The sequence below is a fragment of the Hippoglossus hippoglossus genome, chromosome 1, assembly GCF_009819705.1.
Source record: "Hippoglossus hippoglossus isolate fHipHip1 chromosome 1, fHipHip1.pri, whole genome shotgun sequence".
In the NCBI taxonomy this organism is placed as follows: domain Eukaryota; kingdom Metazoa; phylum Chordata; class Actinopteri; order Pleuronectiformes; family Pleuronectidae; genus Hippoglossus; species Hippoglossus hippoglossus.
The window spans coordinates 18,950,036-18,973,504 of record NC_047151.1 but is presented as its reverse complement, the minus strand read 5'-3'; the positions used below and the strand labels follow the sequence as shown (position 1 = coordinate 18,973,504).

At 38.6% G+C, this 23,469-nt stretch overlaps 2 protein-coding genes across 2 annotated transcripts; both read left to right on the top strand.

Annotated features, from left to right (window-relative positions):
- Window positions 1-34: 34 nt before the first annotated feature.
- gucy1b1 (guanylate cyclase 1 soluble subunit beta 1) lies at window positions 35-16,908 on the top strand. The gene is made up of 13 exons (XM_034571019.1): window positions 35-168; window positions 428-501; window positions 3,190-3,290; window positions 3,433-3,551; window positions 4,821-5,018; window positions 6,114-6,344; window positions 6,533-6,649; window positions 7,362-7,495; window positions 8,837-9,034; window positions 11,080-11,317; window positions 12,584-12,724; window positions 14,814-14,968; window positions 15,443-16,908. The coding sequence occupies exons 1-13, from the start codon at window positions 166-168 to the stop codon at window positions 15,588-15,590; spliced, it is 1,857 nt and encodes a 618-aa protein (XP_034426910.1). The 5' UTR covers window positions 35-165; the 3' UTR covers window positions 15,591-16,908.
- Window positions 16,909-20,302: 3,394 nt separating this feature from the next.
- fabp2 (fatty acid binding protein 2, intestinal) lies at window positions 20,303-22,082 on the top strand. The gene is made up of 4 exons (XM_034575521.1): window positions 20,303-20,450; window positions 20,851-21,023; window positions 21,551-21,658; window positions 21,870-22,082. Exons 1-4 carry the CDS (start codon window positions 20,384-20,386, stop codon window positions 21,918-21,920), a joined length of 399 nt encoding a protein of 132 aa, XP_034431412.1. The 5' UTR covers window positions 20,303-20,383; the 3' UTR covers window positions 21,921-22,082.
- The last annotated feature ends 1,387 nt before the right edge of the window (window positions 22,083-23,469 follow it).

Here is a 23,469-nt window from a genome sequence, read left to right as displayed (position 1 = left end):
CTGCGCCGCTATTGGCCAGACTCACTGTCAGTCACGAGGTGAAGGGGGAAAGAAAGGGGGAAGGGGGCGTGGCCTCAGAAACAGCAGCTGTAGCAAACGATGAAGGTTGAGTCACAATCATCGGGTTTTATCGCAGAATAAGGAGAAAGCGGAGCCGCTGACATTATGGTATGTTACCACACACGTTGTATTGTGTCTATAACATATTGTGTTTGTGTGGCGACGCGTGGTGATGGACATTTCCTGTTGGTTCTGTCCACTGTGAGGCAGTTACACAGTATTTAGTATTTGCTGTGCTGTGTATTAACAGGTGAAATAGATCTACAGCAGGATGTAATCTAAGTATACATGCATGTGATGTGAGTTATGTATGTGTGGGGGACAATTTGCATTGAATGATACTGACGTTGCTCGTGTTTATTCCCAGTATGGATTTGTGAATCACGCCTTGGAGCTGCTCGTTTTGAGGAATTATGGACCGGAAGTGTGGGAGGACATCAAGTGAGTTCATCTGTGGATCCTGTGTTTACTGATGGTCCGGGGATCAGGCTGAGGCCATCCACACCACAACACAGATATATACAGATACAGATATATACAGACAGATCTCAGACAGGCCTGCTGGACAGAGAGCTGCCTCTCAGCTCCCACTCTGCCAGTGACAGGGTGTCAGCAGGTCCTGACATCTCCTTTCATTGTAATGATTAACCTTCATTCTCTACAGGCTCACACCGACACCCAGATAACATGAACACACCACATTTAGAACGAGTTCCCACAGAACATCCAGTAGGAGGCTGCAACAGCCAAAGACCTTATCAAGACTTAACGTTTAATATATATTTATAAAGCTGATGCAAAGTGAGGAGGGCTAACTCACGTTTGTTCTACCTCAGCTTCATACATGTTTTGCTGTTTATCCAGTGTTTGTTATTCTCGGCTCATAAAGTTTAAAACAACAGCAACCTTCACTCAAGAGCTTAAGTCAATCTTTAAACTAGAAATAAGAGTAAGAATAATCATCAACCATCATATATATGGACTTTTGTTGTATTGCTATTGATGAAAAGGATATTGCGATAATAAGTTTAATTGTTTAATTGCCCAGATTACTCACTCAATTAGAAGTCTTGTCACAATAATTTGAGAAAATAAACAAAGTAAAGTAAATACGTGCAAGTATGGTCAGATAAAAATATATTATGTAAAAATGTTTATGCAGAAAATTGTCAGTGAGAATTAAATATGATTATTGTTACTGATGCATTAAAGTTAACATTTTAGATTTGTAGCTTCTTTATATGTTGTTTGGTAGTTTCATGGGTAACAATGTGTTATATAAAAAAAGGGTTGTTTTTGCTTGATAAATTTAGTGGAGTGAAAAAGGGAAATATATTAAATAAATACAAATATTAATCTTAAAAATAAAGTGAAGCAGAGAGTGAAAAATAACGTAGAATATAGTTTTCAATAAAAGTAGAGTGAGTCAGTTACATTCCACCTCCGTAAAGCTGCTTTATGTTAGTTGGATTCTTGAAGCCAATACAGACGATTATCACTGTTCAGTGAAAAACAAGCATGTCCCTGTTTTTGCTTTTTCACACAAACTATCAGACAATGCGTTCCTTCATGTGTTGACAAGTTTACTCCCCTTCTCAAGATAAATTTAACAACTTAAGAACATGTTGTTATTATCTAGTAATTGCAGTGTCAAAGAGCTGAGAACTGGAATGTTTTCTGAGCTCATGAAAAGTTAACTTTTTGGAGATATTGTGGATTTCACAGGATAATAGTATATGTATCATTTAGAGGGAGAATGTGGCACATCGCAGTCCAACAGATAGTAAAAAGAATAAAAACCTTAATGGAGCAGAGGCACTTCAACGTGTTTTATTCTTAGTGATTAGAATCATCCTGGCCAGTTACATCTTATAGGATTGATAGCATTCCATTCTCCAGTGTAACGCTAACACGTCATTTTTTCTACATGTTAAAACACTTTGCCCCATCGTAGTTTATTTTTCATCTGTAGTATCAGCTGCCCTCAACTTGACCCTGCCGGAGAAAGAAAGGAGGAAAACACAGCAGCAGCTGCCTTGTGTAAATGTTTTCAAGCTTCTCCAGCCACCACAAAAAAAGAAAAATATATACTGCTGCACAGCATCTCCGAATGTAACTCATCGTTATTTAACGCACGATTTATCATGTTTGGTCTGTTTTCCGACTTTGGAAATGAATTTTTATTTTCTTTCCGAAAGCTTTCAAGGCTTGGTATGTTTTTCCAGCTGGTACAGGTTGTGATAAGATGGCGGCTGCTGGTCAGGCCTGTAAATCATTTCTGTTTTCTCAGTTAAACAGGAGTAATCAGATCCTCATTAAGATTTCTGACATTTAAAAAGAAGTGGATGTCAAATGTATAAATAGTAAAGTGCGCTCTGTGCTCGCAGTGCAGAGGATCTGCTGTAGACCTTAAGCTGATTATTACAGTGTAACAACTTCAAAACAACATGGAAACCGTTTTTATGTTACTGTAAAATATAAATGTAACTTATTTAAAATTCAATAATCAATAATCAATTAAATTAATAATTTAAATATGTAAACATATAAATGAGATTTGTGAAAATGGGTTGTATATTATTATTATTTAATTTGATTTGATTTTAAAATATGTTAAAGCAGGATATAATTATGTTAATATGCATTTAACTCTACCTCTACCTTTGCTTTTAAGAGGAACGTTTTGCATAGTTTCTAATGTTTCCATGTGTTTTAGTTCTTCTCAACGATGCAAATATTAGCATGCTGTAATAAAACTACAAACAAGACCTGATAACTGATTGGCTTGGCTGTAGGAAAGACCATATAGATACCTACTGTCTATGTTTTAGATATTGTGGCGTTTCGAGGGTTATTCTCTCTTGGCTACTTTACCTTATCTTCATTCATGGGGTTAGTTCTTGTCATGTAGGGTCTCTGATATTCCATCAAATCTGTCGTACTTGCCATAGGTTGTTAATTTCAGTCATTATCTCCTAAAAAGTCAAATGCAACTTTTTGAAACCTGCAGGAACCCTTATTAATCCAAAAAGGGAGTAAGAGTCGATTGCTTGAATAATGACAGTGACTGTTTACCTGTGCTGCAACATTTGCTGCAGCTCGTGAGTAACAGCTTCTCTTTGTTTTCAGGCGGGAGGCCCAGCTCGACATCGAGGGTCAGTTCCTCGTCAGGATCATATATGAAGACGGCAAAACGTACGATCTTGTAGCGGCTGCAAGTAAAGTTCTGAGTAAGTGGCAGAATTTCTGTTTGACTATTGTAAATAAACACCCACTCACTGTAGATGATATATGGTACAAATGGAGCTTAATGACACAAATAGAGCCCGTGTCACAAGCTGAGACATCAACACGCTCTGTTCTGTATTTCAGAGATCGACGCAGGAGACATCTTGCAGATGTTTGGGAAGATGTTTTTTGAATTCTGCCAAGAGTCCGGATATGACACCATCTTGCGAGTGTTGGGATCAAATGTTCGTGAATTCCTGCAGGTAGGGCTCTCTCCTCTTCTGTAGATATAACATTGTCGGGCTCACAGTGGAACATTTAGAAAAGGATCAAATCGATGCAGAGATATCTTCCCTTTTTTAGTCCATGCTTTATTCCATGTCAAAAGCTGGCGTGTACATTTCCCACAATGCACGTGAACAGATGACTGATGGGTTGGTGATCTGGGTGTATTACACTAATGTAGCTCAGGAGTGGGCTAGATTAATCTTTCTAACAGTTTACACCCAGATATTTTCTCCTTTTCAAACTTGTAGTGTTTTGTGGCTTTGTCTGATTAACCCTTGATGATGTCATAGTGATGTCATCAGGGGCTAGAGGCTTCATGCTAGATAATAAGAAAGTGTAGGATCCAGAGTTTGTGGAGCTAGTATGTGAACTCCATCGACTGTATATAAAGATGGATGACATGACTGCACCCGAAAAGTGAAGGCAAAGCATCTTGCTCACCACCTGGTGGCTGGCTGCAGTATAAGTCATATATCCCACCTCCTCCATGTTAGTAGATGGGACCTGAGCCAAACAACAACAAAAACAAAATCAAAGAACACTTCAAATATATTTATGTCAAAGATGGTTTCTGTCATTTGAGGTAATTGTTATCACACTGACTGTATGTTTTCATATTTCAGTAAGTTTGGTTTTAATTAGCTATTTGATGCTATAAAAATACAAAACCACGATACACGCTCCAAAAGTGTAAGATAGTAGTGTTCATATCTGGGATATTTTGGCTTCATTTTAGGGTAGTCAGAGGAAGAAGAGACTCATGGTCTTTTTTTAATACAGTCTATGGTGGATAGAAGTAGAAAAGTGGCAAGAGAGCACATACTTCCAACAAGGCTAAAGTTCTATCTCGCCATGTTACTCAATGTAAAAAAAAAAAATCCTGGATCCACCTGTTTCTCCGTATCCACTTTGAAAAGTAATGGGTTTTTTCTTGGGTCACTTCCCACCCCTCAACTAAATTTCATGGAAATTGGTTCAGTACGTTTTTGAATCATCCTGCTGACAGCCACACAAACAAATGCCAATGAAAACACAACCTTCTTCAGGAGATCTCATCCTCCACTGCCTCCTTCTTGAACATTCATATTTTAAATCTGTCTCTCACAAGTTCCCGATCGTTATGGGGGTGCACCACCCTTTAATGTTTAATGCATTTTGTACAGCTGATCATACCTCAGCCAGGTTTTAATTAAATCGTGCTGTGATTGAATGTTGCATATTTTATCTTCAAACTGAATTTTCAGAATTTGGACGCTCTGCATGACCACCTGGGCACCATTTATCCCGGCATGAGGGCTCCCTCATTTCGCTGCACCGACGCCGAGAAGGGAACCAATCTGATTCTTCACTACTACTCGGAGAGAGAGGGCCTGCAAGACATCGTGATTGGCATCATTAAAACCGTCGCTCAACAAATCCACGGAACAGAGATCGAGATGAAGGTCTGCGTCGCTGTTTTCATCCCCCCTCTCTGTGCTCGGTGAACTCGCAGCTCTAATAGCTCTCTCTGCTGCCGGTGATAAATGAAGATGACTTCCTTTTTTTTTTCCTCCCCCTGGTTTCTCTCTAAATTATGGTACAACATTCAATGAAGCCTTTAAGTGGCCGTAATGCTTTCTGTCAGAATGCGTAAGTTTGAGTCTGGGGATATAACTGAAGACATAATAACGTGGAGATTAAACAACAGAAAGTTTCCAAATATCCAAAACGGCAACAGAGCAGCGCTGTGACAACTGCGGTTCAGCACTTAGTTTTTTGGCATCTCCTCTTTGAGTCAGAGGATATTTTTAGATCCAAGTTATAGAGTCTCGAGCTTTGAGATGTCGGGGAGTTTTTTTCCTTCCGTGGTTTTACTTTAACTTTTTTCAAAGTGTTGTTTCATTTATATTCAACTAGATTCATTAGATAATCAATCCTGAGAGCCACACAATCTGATTTGTTTCAAACTAGTCAGTAAAAATCAACATCTCATAAACTTCCACTGGTATTTTTATTTGTATGTCCAGGGTCAGCCCACAGATCACAGTGTGTAATCTACACTAATAACTGGGGTTTGTTATCCTCCTCCGACATTTACTTTACTTTAGCCAGGGTTTTCTCCTCATTTTCAGGAGCGAGTGACATTTTCTCGTAAACCTAATCATATTGTACAGACAGGCTAACATTTTTTCAGCAATTGTGTGTGTAATGAAAGAACAGAAAATGGCAGATGCTCCAAATGTGACACCCAATTTTTCTGGAGGTATTAGCCTCTGTTGCTGTGGCAACAGGGTGCAGAGACGGCAGCTTGACGTCAGCATGCCTTATGCCCATAAACCCACAGAATAATGTCATTTTCTACCCTCCTAATTTTAGAATAAGACACCAGAGATTAATAATAATGTTAATGGGAGGATATTTAATCACACCGAAAATGGCAAAGGTTAAATATTTAATCCAAAACTGTGTCACTGCAGCAATCATGTGCCACAATATAGTGGAGTTTAACTAATTAATCAGAACAGCTGCATCATAATTCAATCGTTCATGTTACACAGATGATCCAACCGAAAAGCGAGGAGTGCGACCACATCAAGTTCCTCATCGAGGAGAAGGATTCAGAGGAGGAGGCGTTCTATGAGGATCTGGACGGCTTCGAGGAGAACGGCACGCAGGAGACTTGGATCAGTCCGTACACGTTCTGCAAGGCCTTCCCCTTCCACCTCATGTTCGACAAGGACCTGATGCTCACACAGTGTGGGAACGCCATTTATCGAGTGCTGCCACAGGTTCTCATGCACTTACACCTAAAGTCTGTTTTACACGCTGAAAACACGGGCTCATGAACTCAGCTCCTGATTGTGTCTCTGTGTTGATCTGGATTTCTCAAAAACTACCTAGGAATACATAATACAGATAACAAATATTACAATCTAATCTATTCTAATTCTAACCTTTTTATTTTTGGATTCCCCAGCTTCACCCGGGCTCGTGTATCCTTCCATCAGTCTTCTCTTTGGTCCGTCCTCACATTGACTTCAGCTATCATGGCATCCTGTCTCACATCAACACCGTCTTCGTGCTGCGAAGCAAGGTACAGTCAGTGTGATACATACTACACTAAACACAGTCTTCATCACATGATTCTTTTTGTTATGAAATAAACACTGGAACAGACCCAAAGTAAACATGATCAAAACCTGATTTTATTCTACACTACAGAAATGTGCTCATAGTCTTATGATAACATATTGATATGGATGAGCTCACTGATATTTTTAGAAGCTGCATGATATTTAGATTATGTGGGTTTCATCAACACCATTAACGAGGACGAAATTGTTTGCGTGCCGAGATTGTTCAGCATGTGAACAATTAATCAAAGAAATGAATAATTTTAATTTAACATTGATATTTATGCACAGGGCAAAGAGTGCAAGGGTTTTAAATTGAATCCTGAGACGCAAATAGAAACTCGGGTGGTTTGAAATACAGTGAGAAGAGGAAATATTTGAATTTGTGTACTCGTGTGTCCTCACGGGACAGTAAATTCTCACATGTCAGTATATTAGCTGCAATGTTGTGAAAATGCACATCAGACTCATTGTGTGGAGACTTGTCTCAGAGCGCCACCGAATTCCACACGAAATCTGAACTAATGCTCTCCACTGGTAAAAGATGCACACAGCACTTAAAGCAAAATAATATAGAAAATAAAAGTTGAGCTGAAGTGGTGCACAGGTTTGAGGTAGATTTAGAGAAGAACTTCATATGAAATATTCATAAGTGTGATGTAATCCTGCCAGGAGGGCGTGCTGAATGTGGAGACGGTGGAGAACGAGGACGAGCTGACGGGTGTGGAGATCAGCTGTCTGAGATTGAAAGGACAGATGATTTACTTGCCAGAGGCGGAGAACATCCTTTTTCTCTGCTCACCCAGGTAAAGCCACAGTGCCTTGGCTCCGACAGAAGCGTACGTTCAATATCCAAACCCAGACTGAAGGGGAACACTCCACTATTCTGGCACATATTCAAAATCCTGACAAATAAAATGTGTTGTCATTTAACTTCTATTTATATGAAATAAAACTAATAATATACATAAACATACAGGCCAGTATAGTTTTGAATACATTTTGAAGCTGTTAAAACTTGCTGCGTCTGCTCAAATATCTCACCAGTATTTGTTTTAGTCCATTGGTCCTCATTACCACTATATTGATAACATGCTCAAAGGTTATCTCTATTGTGTTAGTGTTTATCTTTATGTTCCCAACTTTAAATATTTGAACCTAAAGATTTTTAAGTAATATTTTATACACAAATATTTACTTCATTAAAAGAAGTTTGTCTTGTGTTAACATTAGTCAACATCTTATTTTGAAAATATAGAGAATGAGTACACACAGTAGGTCATATACACAGTGTCAGTGTGAGTGTCAATACATGTTCTTATTGATCATATCTCATCATAAATACCAAATATCACATGTTTTTTCAAAAATAAACTTGTATTTTTATACATTGAATTGTTAGAGCTAAATATCATTTGTGCAAAAATTACACGAAATACAGTCTATGACCTTCAATACGAGTACATTACATAAACATTTCACATCAGATCTTTTCTAATATATTATCTATATAAACTGTATCAGAGGGTAAAAAGGTGAAGTATTATTTATTCGCACAAGAACAATTTATATTCTATGACTAACCCAACCAAATGAATTTGAGGGCACATGGTGAGAGAAAACAACCTGACCAGGAAACAGAGACGTGAGCTGGTAATTACATGGCTTCTCCTGCAGTGACCTCCATTAGCCTCCGTGGCCTTCATGCAACCAATCAGACATTTCTCGTGAAATATCGGACGCGGGAGAGAGCAGGGTTTAAGAGATCTTGTGCTCACTGATCGAAAAACACTTTGCAGAGGACAAGATCAGTGTTTCCACGAAGGGTTGTCGCCCGACAGAAATCTGCAGAGACGCGTTCACCGGACTGGAGAGGTCTCGTACCACAGTGTCTGACCTCACGCCACAAGAACAACATTTATCTGGAGACAGTCTGTGATCTCACTGCTGCTGGTCCACACTTTATGCTCCGTTTTAATTACTTCTCGTTCTTGGGTTGAGCAACAAGTCTGCAGACATCCTGCCTCCACACACTCAAGTCAGACATTTACGACTATTTCTTTAAATAACTCACGTCAGCTCTAATGACTTAATATTTCATGTCTTCTCCTCTCTTCGTTCACCCATTCTCTATTTTTGGTGATTAGTGTCATGAACCTGGACGATCTTACACGGAGGGGGCTGTACCTGAGCGACATCCCGCTACATGATGCCACACGTGACCTGGTGCTGCTGGGCGAGCAGTTTCGTGAGGAGTACAAACTGACACAGGAGCTGGAGATCTTGACAGATCGTCTGCAGCACACACTCCGGGCCCTGGAGGACGAGAAGAAGAAGACGGACAGGTCGGACTGTTTTTATCGATTGTCCTTTTTCGTTTTTTGTTCAGGATACACCGACATGCTGCTTTAGTAAATGACAGAACTCTTATTTTAAACATACATCATCGTCAGCTCAAACAACGACTCTCATACCTGCCAGATATTTATTTACCTCAAACACAGAATTGTAAATAAACATTAAGGTAAAAACATTGACCCACTCAAACTGAGGCATTCACACAACTACTGAACCCCAGGGAATGTCAAAGCTCTTTGAGCCCCGTCTTTCCACACTCATGAAAGTTTGCATATTTGTGTCTGTCGTCATCTGACCACTCACTCTCGTAAATGTAATATATCAGATACCCCCACAGGGAATTTTATCACATGTGACACAAACATTCACTATGACAAAGTTTCCCACAAATGTCTAATAGGATAAAATGTCATATGTACACATACATGATATGAAATGAAATTGGACAGTCAAAGGGTCATAGGTCAGCTTCACTGTCACATCATAATGCTCCAAAATAACGCCATCATTCAGAAACAGAAGGGGAGATTGAGACGATATTTCCTGCAACCAATTATTTAGCTTGACTTAAGAGGCTGGAAAAGGCACCACTATTTAATTTTAAACAAGTAAAATACATAGATGAGAGAAATGACATACTTGTTATGAAGCAGATTTTTTGTAATACTTTGTAATCATCCTGAAACCCCTTATTTCTCTTTTGCCCCCGTGGAGGGGTCGTGATCCTCAGGTTGGGAACCACAGCTCTTAGAAATAACTTAGTTTTTTCACTCACATCTTAATTTGTTTAAAAACTTGAAACTTGAAGTCACTGAGAAAAAAATTCCTATTACAGTCATTCAAGAATATGTGGATCCCAACACTCGGGAAGATAGTGTCGTATTCTGAGTCTTGGCAGAATTTAAGAAACGTCTTCCCAAACATCTGCAAGATGCGTCAATCTCTGAAGAACAGAACCGAGCTTGTTAATATCTCAGCTTGTAACACACATTATGTTTAACTATATGTTACATCCCTGTAATTATCTGCAGGGAAGTCAACCTCAAACTCACCATGTGTACACTGGTGTTATTCTCGTTTTATCTTCCTCCAGTGGAAAAATAAACACCAAAGATCGTTCATGAACTTGTCTTTTAAAAGTTGGGCTCATTGCCATTTATTTTTCAACTACCCCCTTTTATGGACTGATTTTAAACAAGGAACACCGAAGATACAGTGCGACCACCTACGGTCAGAATCTATTGATATACTCAAGTTGATATTTGCCTCAGCTACTTTTCAGCCCCTGTTATGGTGAAGACACTCTGACTCTGGCTTTCAGAGAAAGGCCTGTCATAGTAATTTGGCACAGCAGCAGGTGACAGCTGGAGAGCAGCACGGAGGTGGACCGTGGTCTTTATTAAGACTGGAGCAGCCCAATCTTCTTCTCACAGGAGAAGACTTTCACTCCCCGAATGGATCCCGACATTATTATTCTCACCTCTGGTCTCAGTGCCTCAGGCTCCCAACATTGATTAGAATTCATGGCTCCGCTTTAAATATTTAAAATAACTGTTGCTACTCTGTCGAGCTTCACGACAATGAGCTTCCCGGCCAGGAAAACATATATCTATGCTGTGTTTGCTGCTGTTTACCTCATAAGAATAATTTCTCTATATGCTCATGTATGTGAATCATTTAAGATGTTATAGATAAATATGTGCAGCCTTGTCTCCTGGGTGAATACACTTTATATACACATGTATAGATTTCTGTTTGGTAACTGTTGTCTGTATTTATCATGTGTCCTCAAAATACGATGTATCATGGAAGGTATTTTGCTTTTAACAGGCTGCCATGGTCTAACTAGTTACCATAGAAACACCACACTCCCATCCGAGAGCAGCTTGCATAGCAAAATGACCAAAAGGTGGTGGGTGAGCGTATAACATGCCGATCCCACGGCCAAACTTCAGTCTGGCAGCCCCAGCCGATTAACTGCTGCCATAACTACGCTTCCACTCAAATTGTTCATTTCTCTCCTTCCTCTCAGATTGCTCTATTCTGTTCTACCGCCATCTGTTGCCAACGAGCTGCGGCACAAACGGCCCGTCCCGGCCAAACGTTACGACAACCTGACCATCCTCTTCAGTGGCATCGTGGGATTTAACGCCTTCTGCAGCAAACACGCCTCAGCCGAGGGGGCCATCAAGATCGTCAACCTGCTCAATGATGTCTACACGCGTTTTGACATCTTGACGGACTCTCGCAAGAACCCTTATGTGTACAAGGTTAGAAGAAAGAGTTGTACCATAATATAATATCATGTTTATTTCTAAATATCTCTCTCACTAAAAAGGCTGAAAAGGACTGGATTTAAGCAGCACAGTGAAAAGTAGAGGTTTCAGACAGTCAACTCGCACCAAATTTCACACACTCATAGATATCAGTCTCCTAAATAACTATAAGACCTATACCGCATCCTTCCACCAAGTGTCGTCATAATCTATCAAGAACTTTTTGTGTTATCCTGCTAACCAACAGACAAACAAGGCCGAACAGTCTCCTTATGAAACCACAATTAAATTCACTTTATTTTGATTTTTATTTGGATCTGCACCAAATTGCACACACTCATAAATATCAGTCCCCTAAATGGATCAGATTTTTATTAAATTTTTTTATTTCAAGACCCATGAATTATTCTCTGAGAAATCAATGTAAAAAATACCCCATCTCACAATGTTAAAGAAAGGGAAAAATAACCCTCCTGAATCGACTCTCTGATCTGGATCTGCACAAAATATTCAATGGGTTGTACCTTGGGTGATGCCGTACCCCTCCAGAAAACTTTATGGAAATCGGATTGAGATGTTCTTGCTTAATCCTGTTCACAGACAAAAACAATGCAGATGAAAACAAAACCTCCCTGGCGGAGGCAATAATCAAGGTGCAGACTATAGATCTATTTAAATTTAGACGTACAAGTACTGTTAAAGTCGACGATCTGAGTTGGTTCTCCAGCTTTAATGCACGAAGCCCCCCGACTCTCTGGTGACTGATGTTTTGTAATTATAAGCACACAGAGTCAGTAAGAGAGGATTTATACCAATTGACTTGAGTTTTTCACCATATGAAGAACAGAACCAGCTTCTAAACACGGTGCAGTTTTACGGAGGCACTGCACGGTTTTATAGGCCTCGTGCAGCAGATTTACACTCCAGGCTTTCAGACAAGAATGCACTTTAAGAAGTCAAACAGACCTCGCCACTTCCAAAGGATCAGCCTCAGGCACTGGGTCACCAAAAGAAGTAATATTTACTCTAGGAGCTGAATGGCTTGGTGGTCCTGGGGTTTTCAGCCGGGCTCCAAGAGGCCCTGGATGTCTTAAAGCTGATGTAAGTGTTTAAGTGTTTATCTCAGGGTGTTTCAGTTTATTTTTAGCAGCACAGTGCATTCAAGAAATCTCAGTGGGAACAGATGATTTTTGCATGAAATGACACTAAGGCACAGATGAAACAGGCTCTGATGTCGTTCACATGTTTTTGCTCCCACAGGTGGAAACGGTGGGTGATAAGTACATGACAGTGAGTGGCCTGCCAGAGCCGTGCACGCACCACGCCAAGTCCATCTGCCACCTCGCTCTCGATATGATGGAGATTGCTGGACAGGTCAAAGTGGATGATAAACCAGTGCAGGTGTGGTAGAAACACATTCAATAATTATCCCAATATCTATTTCATCAATAGAAAAATAACAAAAGTCCAATACATATCTATATTATTCGTATGCATTGTGCCCAGTGAGGATGTATAACACATAATTGATCAACCTCAGATGTTTAAAATCAAGTGTTTGTCTTCTCCTTTTTACATTTTTTTTTGATATTTATTGTGATAATTCAATATTGACTGAAAAGAACGTTTTCTATCTTGGCTGTATCGCTCAGCTCTATCAGAAAATATTTTTTTTGTTAGTTTCTTATGTCTGTACTCGAAATCTTGAAGTCTTAAATGAGGCATTGACGGTGAGCAGGATGGCTGTTGTCCACGGTCAATTTAGCAAACTGGGAGGAATTAGACAAATTTGATTAAAACAAGGAAATAAAACAGATGAATTAAAATAAGGAAAAGTTTACAGACAGAGAAGTTTAATAATCTTTTTAACACTGCTTCTGCTCTCTTTAAATGATAATCACAATTTTTTTATTGATGTAATAATAATTATATGTATATATATATATACATAAATGCAGCTCAAGTTGCTTGACAAATAAAATAAGATAAATTGAATGAATAAAATAAAGTGTAAATAATATAATATATAAAAGCATATAAAAAGTTACACAAAACAATAGACCATGCAAAGTTAAGTTGTTATAAGAATGAACAAATATGATAAAACATATAAAGTATTAAAAGACCAAAAGTCATGGTAAAATCCAGAAGCACTAAAAAGATGCAACCAACAAAACCGGATCGAAAAAGAGCAGCAGTATAAATAAGTTTAGTGAAACAATCTGATAAAACATAAGGTTCTTGATCGAAGGGAAAAGATGAGTTTCGTTTTGAGTTGGTTCCTGAATTAATGCTCCACATAATATCACAGATTGACTTTATTCATTCTCACTTTTTTAAATGGGCAGAGTTTGAGTGTGGGCAGAAAACATGTATAAGAATAATAATTAGCAGTATTTTTGTGCTTCAAGTTTATTTATTTTTATTTCATTAGCAATGTTATTTTGGCAAAGATAATTTTTCTCTGTTACCGTCCAGTTTTTCTTTAAACTCCACACGTTAACGTGTCAGACGTCTGCTGCAGCTGACTCAATACGAACAACTCTTCAGCCTTGGGCCCTTTTTTCTTGCTGATTGATTTTAGAATAACTGCATCTGTGCATCTGGACATATTTCCAGAGTGAAGTAATGCGCAGTGAAAAGTTGGAGAGAAAACAGCAGACTTTTGTTTAACCGAGTGTTGGAGATTGTTATTGTATCGATGACTGTTGAGACCTGACTCTGGAAAATCATGTCTGCTTAACAAAAGGCTGTTTATTTTGGGACATGGCACTGGCTGAAGAGGAGTCCGGTTTAGAAGCGAAAACAGACTCAAATCATCTCACGACCCCGCCGCTAAAAATAGAAACTCATTTGTCGCAGACACTTACAGCGTCTTCACGGTCTGAAGACAATAAGCACTGAAGAGCCTTCAGGTTCAAGTATAAATATTAGGCTGTAGATTGCCTCAGGCTACTTTTGGAAGTGATAGTTTTCCGCCAACCCCGAAATCTTAAAAAAATTTGTGCACGGAGGGATTTCTGGCAAAGCTAACCTTATATCCACCCACCAAATTTTGCACCTTTTCAGTCAGTAGCTTTAAGATTTTGTGCCAACACACTAAGAGAAGTGTTTCACTCGATAGCTGCTTAAATGTTTTTATCTTGTTCTTTCTCGGTGAAACACAAATCATATTCTTGGTCCTCATTTTAACATTTACAAGGTTTATTAGAAGGTTTGGATTATTTTTCCTCAAATTCAATCCGTGCATTTTGTGTTGATGTGGTTTTGAAACATAAGTCAGTGTAACGTGCTGCGCTCAGGAATGAATTCAACACAGATAGCAAATTATAATATTGAAGTAAACTTAATATTTAAGCCTGATTTTTCCAGTAGTTGACAAAAGGTATCGACATTTTTGGCATCTTTATTTGCTTAGTTGAAATTATAACCCAAAATACGGAGCACTAATAATAGATGTCATGAAGAGTCTCTTCTTGTGTCTTTCCAGATCACGATCGGTATCCACACAGGGGAAGTGGTGACTGGGGTGATCGGGCAGAGGATGCCCAGATATTGCCTTTTTGGAAACACGGTCAACCTCACCAGTCGTACTGAAACTACTGGTGAGAAGGGAAAAATAAACATCTCTGAATATACTTATCGGTAAGTGAAAGAACCCATTACATTTTGGATTAGGATTTGGATCAGGGTTCTTTAACATTGTAAGATAGGGTGTGTAATTCATAATTCATGGATCTTGATGGAAAAAATAGTGTTAAGGGGACTGATATTTATGAGTGTGCGCAATTTGGCGCAGATCCTGATAAAAATATGGATGAAGTGAATTTAAATCTGGTTTCATAAGGGGACCGCTGGGCCTTGACGGAGGTATGCGCTCTGCTGCCCTTCTAATTTCATCAGTATTTATTCTTCCTCTTTGTTCAGTAATTCCTTTGTAGGGAAATGCCACGAATAGATAAGAAGAAGTTGGAAACCATTTTGACATACGCTGCTGTGAGAATACATGACAGAAATATTTGATATTTCATGTTATTTGTTAAATTGTGAGATAAGAACTCACCCAGGCTCATGTACAGCGTGATTGATTTTGCGATGGTGTCGACGTTGTACTTCCAGGTGTTTGCAGTCTGCTGAGAACGCAGACCCTCAGTTTCACTTGGAGTATCGAGGACCCATCAGCATGAAAGGAAAGAAGGAGCCGATGAAGGTCTATTTCCTGTCCAGGACGTCCACAGACTCAGAGTCCGCCACAGTCGAAGCTTGACCGTCCAACACTGAAACGTCAAGAGCGTCGTCTGATGAAAACTTCAGTCTGGCCAGGTTTTGAGAACGAGACGGATTAGAAGAGGGATTATTTATCCACAGACAGATATTTGTAGGATTTATGAACCACAGTTTGTTTTTGATCAAAGTGAGTATGAACCTGTTCCCTGTTTTCTCCCTGACTATTGACATCACTTCACAATATTCTTTGGGGGTTAACACAACATTGCAGTGTTTCATGATCAGTAAAGGTCAGACATACAATGTTTGGTGCGTTCAAGTTTGATTCACTTTTGGACAGAAAACACTCACATTGTTGTTTTCTGAAGGTTTGGATAAGAAAACCATTTTCCATCTCTTACATGTTTTTAGTTACTAATTTTATACACTGTCCTTCTGAAGTTTGCCAAAAATACAGAGAATCTCTTCAGTTTGCCAAAATGACTCATTTCACCTCAGATAAATGAAATACTGTATTTTTTAAACGTTGACATTTTCACCGTTGGAATAACAAGAATTAAATCTGGATAAAGAGTGTAATTCAGATAATAATACTAATAATACACTCTTTCTTTGTAGTAAAATAAAACTCAAGACGTTCGTGCCAAACATTACTGTCTATTTGAGATATGAGAATTTTACACTGAATATATTTCACAGGCGTCAAGACCATTTAAAGAAATAAGAATTTATAAATGTAGTATTTATATGGATTTAATGTTCTTCTTCACATGTTTAACATGTTGCGTTATTTTTTTAAAGTCACAAACGATGCAGTGTTGAGCCATCACTAAACCTGTGTTATCATATATCGATCACTGAATCCTAAAGTATTGTCCCATAAATATAAATGTGAGTAAACACGACTTTATTTAACATATTTATTGCACCTTTCTACTCATCACACAGTAAATTTGTCTGGTTTTATTAAATAATAATGAGTAATTATTTTCAACTGAGCTCTGTTACTTCTACTTATTTATTGTTAGTGTTACTTTTGTATTTATTCTTTGACTTTTTAGTTGAAATGTAATGATCACCCGTAGAGAAACAAATGTAGTACATTTTACTATGGAGGAAACTACTGTAGAAGTAAAACTGTGTGCTTTATGTGTTTGGTTTATTTCACGTGTGTACATGTGCTGTATTTTTTCACCACGTTGTTTTCTTTTGTATTACACGTCACATAGTGTCCTCTCCAAGAAGAAGAAACAAACCGGTGCCTCATGCACTGTACGAGTGCAGTTCTGTGGTTCTCAGACATGATTGTTTTAGTAATGTCTCTGTTGGGAGGTTAACTAATAAAAACAGTCTAAAGATATATTGTTTACTGTGTTTTCTTTTGTACAGAACAACCTCTGGGGTCAGATCGCATAATATGGGTCAAATAAAAACATGACATGAACTCTATTTTATAGTCTAAGGGGTGTAATAAAGTATATTTACTTTGTTACTGTACTGAAGTACATTTTTTGATGTACCTGTACTTTACTTAAATTGATTCATTTTCTGGTACTTCTCACTTTACTCCACTACATACATCAGCAAATATCTGTACTTTCTACTCCTCTACATTTCACTATGGATTGTGTTCATGTTGTTTTTTTATACTTTTGAAAAGTAATCAATACAGGGAAGGTAACAGTAGACACTGGTTTCAGAAACATGTCAAATGGATTTGGCCACTACCATAATGAAACTCAGCCATAATGACGCAGAAGAGAATAGGCTACACTCGGCAAGTACTTCTACTTCTAATACTTCCAAGTCTATTTAAAAGAAAGTACCTACTGTTAATCAAGTAGAAAAGTTGTGTTTTGTTGTTGTTTTTAAATTTGTGTCTATTTATTTGTACTTTTCCCTAAGTATTATGTTTGAGTACTTCCTTCAGAGTGTAAATCAGAGAACAGCATTAACTTGCACAATGTATATTACTTTGTAAAGTGCTCTCTCTAGTGGACAGTCAGAACATTACCACCATGGTTAAATTCACTGAAGTTCACAAATTATATCATATTGACATAAATGATATAATAATAAAGATATTAAAGACCCTGCAAGTTAGATAATGCACATGGAATAATTAATACATAATGTATTTCATTCCTATTATAGTATCTGGGTGATTTATGGACTGATAACTTGTGTTCATATTTGTCTAATGACTCCATTTTATCTTGTTTCATTTTGCGTTTCTTATTTCCGATCAATTATTTACTCTGTGAGTTTACTGCATCTGAGGGAGGAGGCCAGTACTTTCTGAAAGACACGTTATCACTGACTTGTCTGTGGTCCACATTATCTAATCAGGATGAACTCCTCCTTCCAGGTCTGTAAAACAAAAGGTCGGCTTGAGGTTTATGAACAGTCGATAGTTTATTATAGATTCCACTCTGCTCTTAAACAAGTGAATGGATGCTGATGAGACACTTTTAGATTTGGTTTTTAGATTCTTTTAGATTAAAATACCCTCGTCTGATCTGTGCCAAATTCATTCTGCAGCAGGACAATGATCCCAAACTGACTCGTGAACCCGCTACCTTTGTTTTTTAGTTTCAGAAAGTAAAATTCAACTGCAGTCGTTCACTTTGTATATTTAAATGTCACTTTAGAAGGGTATTGCCTTTTGTCACTATCTTTATAATGTCATATACAAATTAATGTTGATGGGTGCAATCATATTAATTGATTGCTGATATTGTCTGAACACTCATATACGGTCATAAAATCCATGTGAACTTCAACCACTTGAGGTCGTCATAAACATTCTCTGCTTGCTTGTTACCCTTTAAATGGCCTGTTCACCCAAAACTGAACAGAACCTCTTCTCACTTACCCCTGGTGGTTTGTGGCCTTCCAGATAGATTAGGTTTTTATATCTCTGAGATTTTCCGTCGTTTTAAGTGAACAGAATTTAGTTGTTCAAACTTGACATTTAAAAAGTGAAACTGCAGCATCTATTTTTAGAATCAGCGTTCCTGTTTCTTTGGATCAGTCATTGTCAGGCTCTGCTTTGCACCTGTCAATTAATCTAATCCAGGTATGTTAAACCTGTGTTTGAGCAGTCATGTGACGCGGCCCCGCCCCTCAGCTACTTAAAAATAAAGACAGTGAGAAGAATGGTTCAAAAGGTTTTGAGCAATGCATCATCAGTCCATAAGAAGTATAAGTGTCTTCTTTTTATATTGATGTAGTTCTCGATTTTAAAAAGTCAAAAACGGCTCTGGAGTGTGTCAATAACAAAACCAGTTGTATGAAGAATAAAACATCTTTATCCAACACATGACTCTAGAAATGTTGAGACATTTCTTTATCCTGAAAATCCTGAATTGTTTGTCCTTTTCAAATTGAAATTCAAAACAACTTTATTTGTTCCCATCGGGCAATTCAAACTGTCATCGTAACTATATAATATAAATCTGAACATCCGTCCAAAACATTCTGCTTCACACTGTGATACAATACATGACACATCGGTTCTATCAACTCCAGCAGAGCTACTTTGTGACATTAAATAAGATCACGAGCCTCCTGAACGTCTGCTGAAGTAACAAGGTTAAAATATCAAATTGTGCTGCTGCTGTGCTTTCGAGTGACCTGAACGGAACGGAGCCATTATAAATGTCATTGTGGTTTGAGGCTCTGTTTCTGAAATACAACCTTTGAGCCTGAGCCTGCATGAAGAGAAAAGTCTTCATATTACCATTCCAACACCACCATGTCCTCTTACATCATCTCACCTGTAGCGTTACTGCTGATGCCACAACTGGGATCAAACCTTGTGTGATATACTTGTGTTAAAGATTAGCTTCAGGCTCCGCTGCCAATATCCTCACCGCAGTCGTAGTGGAAGCGTCTGCCATTTGATAAGAGGCAGATTCACAGGTGGAGGAGAAGGTCAGGCAACATGGTAAAGATTAGAAGAAACTCAGATAAGAGTGAAATCAACCGCGTTTTATGTTTTAGTCAACCCTTTGTCAGACTCGGTGGGGATATACTTGCTTTTATTCTCTTCAGAGAAATATTCATACGACATTTTCTGACCTTTGGCGTAAGAAAATTTGTTCTTAGATCATTCCTTTGCCCCAAAAAGACTTTAAATAGCCAACAGCCAAACTAAAAATGAAAGACCTTTGACCTTTGTGTTTATCCAGAGAGATAAAAGATGTCATACTCAGTTGAGATAATGGCAAATAATAGCATTTGTTTATTATTAACTTTGAACACTGAAGGTCAATATCCAGATTAAGGTGAAAGGTTTCCAACGAAACACTTTATCAACCAATCCGATCACCGATTGGTGACACTAATACTGAGGGAGATAAGGTTCAGTAAAAACTAAATTAAAGGAAAGCAAATGCTTTGTTCACATATATGCTTTGTTTATTTAGTTTGGAGGTAAAGGAGAAAAATTTACACAGAAAAACAGAGTGATTGATGTTAAATTTAGAAATATATTTTGGTTAAATTTCTCATTGTAGCAAATGTCATTACTGACTGCTGTTAATGTGCGAGGACAACCTCCCTCTGCAAACAGGTAGAACAGGTCGACCTATTCAAAAGTACTCATCTGGTTTATTGGGTTATGGCACGGTCCCTCCTTCCCATTCAGAACCATGACATTGCCCAATCGCCTGCGGCTGGTGCTATTGCCTTTGAAAAAGTAAAAAAAAACATGAGCTTTAAACAGCCACATCAGCGTTTGGATAGATGGCGAGATAAGAGGGTGTGTGCTTTAAAAGAGTGAGACACTCCCCGCTGCAGAGTATTTCACCTCAGCCTCTCACCGCCACCATGACCTTCGACGGCTCCTGGAAAATCGAGCGCAACGACAACTATGACAAGTTCATGGAACAAATGGGTGAGTGATGTCACACACCACTGATGATCTGCTGTAGACTGTCAGGGATGTGTTGTTTTTAAATAGCTGGTTCTTTTTCATTTCTTTGTTTAGTCCTTGTGTAAAAGATTTGACTAAAAACTTGATAAGGCAGCTGATAAAGCACTGTGCACAAGTGCAGCTCCACTGGTTCTGAGTCAGAACTTCATTTATGCAGCAAACTGATAATCATGCATTTTTATCCGTTGACATTTTAAATGTGTGCACTCATAATTTAAGTTATAAATTAATATCTTCTCACCCTCAACAAATACACAAACCTAGGAACATCCCTGTGAGCACAAAAAGTGATGAAATCCTGACAAACTTCCTCTGGTGGTTCAGAATATATTGAGCATTATTCATGTTGTTCCGTCGACAGGCGTTAACTTGGTGAAGAGGAAGCTGGCCGCTCACGACAACCTCAAGATCCTCATCCAACAGACCGGGGACAAGTTTAATGTCAAGGAGAGCAGCAACTTCCGCACCTTGGAGATAGACTTCACCCTGGGGGTCACGTTCGAGTACAGCCTTGCAGATGGAACTGAACTAACAGTGAGTAAATCTGGTATCTAGTGTTTTCACAGGCGCCTCTTCGTTTATTTGTTAGCAGGATTACATAAAAAACTAGTCAACTGATTTCTAAAACATGCTGGAGGGATGGGGCCTGGGAAGCTTGGATGCAGATTAAGGGGATTTTCTCTTTCTCTAACATTGCAACATGGGGCAATTTGAATTTTTGTAAAAATCTTGAAGGAAATAATGCACAGATCTTGATGTTCAAATGTTCAGGACTGTGTTTTATTTAATTTTCCTGCTAAATTCCCTCCATAAGAAGGAGACAATCATGTGAATTCGGGCCTCGGTAGAGATGCTCTACTGAGCCATTGTTTAAATACTCTAAACTTTCCTCTAAACACATATTTCACTTCAACTTCGAACCTTCGAGCTGCAGGAAAGATTTCACCTGTTAGCTGAGAACACCGTTCATACATCAAGGCTTGACCTTGATCGTGGAAACCTTTGTGCCCTGCTGGTTTCTGCCCACTACTCCTGACTGAGCTTCATGTTTCACCCTGCAGGGCTCGTGGACCATGGAGGGAGACACGCTGAAGGGGATTTTCCTCAGGAAGGACAACGGAAAACAGCTGACAACGACCAGGATTGTCCAGGGAGACGAACTCATACAGGTGGGATCATTTACATTCACGCAAATGCCCCTTTGTAAAGCAGTTGTGTGGTGCTGGGATAAGGTTTAGTTGGCTCAGTATTAGTTATTTGATATTCCAGCTGTAACTCTGACTTAAAAGATGCTGTAAAATGCGTTAAAACACACATTTCAAATGAGGTAAATGTATCAATTATGAAAACACATTATAACTGGACATTTTCCTCCAACAGAGCTACAACTACGAAGGCGTGGACGCAAAGAGGATTTTCAAGAAGGCTTAGAAGAGAAGTGTTTCCCTTCAAGATTACAATCAGTATTGTGTTGAATTATGAATTACTTTCACCAACATGACCTAAAGTGCACTAGACTGAATCTGCCTGTATAGAAAATGACATATTTTGTAATTGCACCATATTTTGATACTTGCAGTAAAGAAGTTCTTCTATATCTGTCTGTTTTCCCCTTTTTTCACTCTGTGTTTGTCAAACTGAGAATCATCGCAGGATGAGAGGATTGTGTGAATTTGAAGGAGACACATGAAAACGAGTTTAGAGTGGTACAATAATTTAAACTTTATTCAACAATGAATAAAAATAAATATATATTATCTACAAAAATATAAAGTGTAGACAGATTTTACACGTCTCTTTTAAATTGGTCTAAAGTTCACGCGAGTCGCCAAGTCATTCACTGAAGCACCGGCGACGTCAGGCCGGACTCTAACCACACACAGAGGTACGACAACAGGTGTTTAGGAGTGTTGTACAGTGTAATTAGGCTCTTTGCCCGTATATTTAGCACAAGATAAAAGATATGGTTTTGATGCAATGCCAACTGTGACGTAGTGTGACACAGGTTAAAAAGACCTGTTGGAAAATGGGCCTATATAGAGAACTGCAAATAAAGCCTTTAACTGAAGGCTGCAGATTGTGGGTGCAAGAGGAAAAAACCCCAAAATCGACATTCATCTCCAACCGCACACATCCTGTACATAAAAAAAACCAAATCAAGCACTGGAAAAAATTAGTTTTGTATGTTAAGGCTCCTTCAGACTTAAAAGCACCAAGCGCCCAGGAGCTGGGATGCACTCGCCTCTCGCTGCCTACGACATATGAAACTTGCCAACTGCTGCTGCATGAGGAGCAAACCGCTGAGTTTGCTGCTTCCAAGTCTGAAAGGGCCAATAGGAGAATTAGACCTGGCACAAAACCACCCTTCAAACACTCCCTCGCACACAGAGGTCACCCGATATGTCACTATTAGCATTGCATATTCAAAAGTTTTGACTTGACATCCTCCGTCACTTTCACTCATCTCCCTCGTTCTGTAAGTGTGGTTTCACTCACACACACACACACACACACACACGTATGCACGCACACAAAATAAATGTCCCACCAAAAATTTCAAGGCACTCTTGATACAACTGAAGACACAAAGTTCAGAGTGTGAAATAAAAAACTGAAAACAACAAAAGAAAATCTCATTTTCTTTTTTCTTTACAGATACAGAAAACTAAATTAGATAACAAGGACAATACTGTAAATAAATGATAAATAGTCACACAACAAACCAGGGAAAACACTTTGCAGGTGAGACAACATTGAGAAAACCCGGTTTATATATTCAACTCAGCTTCATCACGTCCAGTAATTGAACAATTTTGATGTCATTATCTGGAGAATAGATTAGATATCTTGAAGTGATCAGTAAAAATAGAATTATAATCACTACAGCACAATCAAGTCTTTTAAAGGCATGTGTCACTGCGTTTAGTTGAATTCAAATAAATGTTCAAATTGCTGAGGTACATTTTATGCCTCTTTTTTC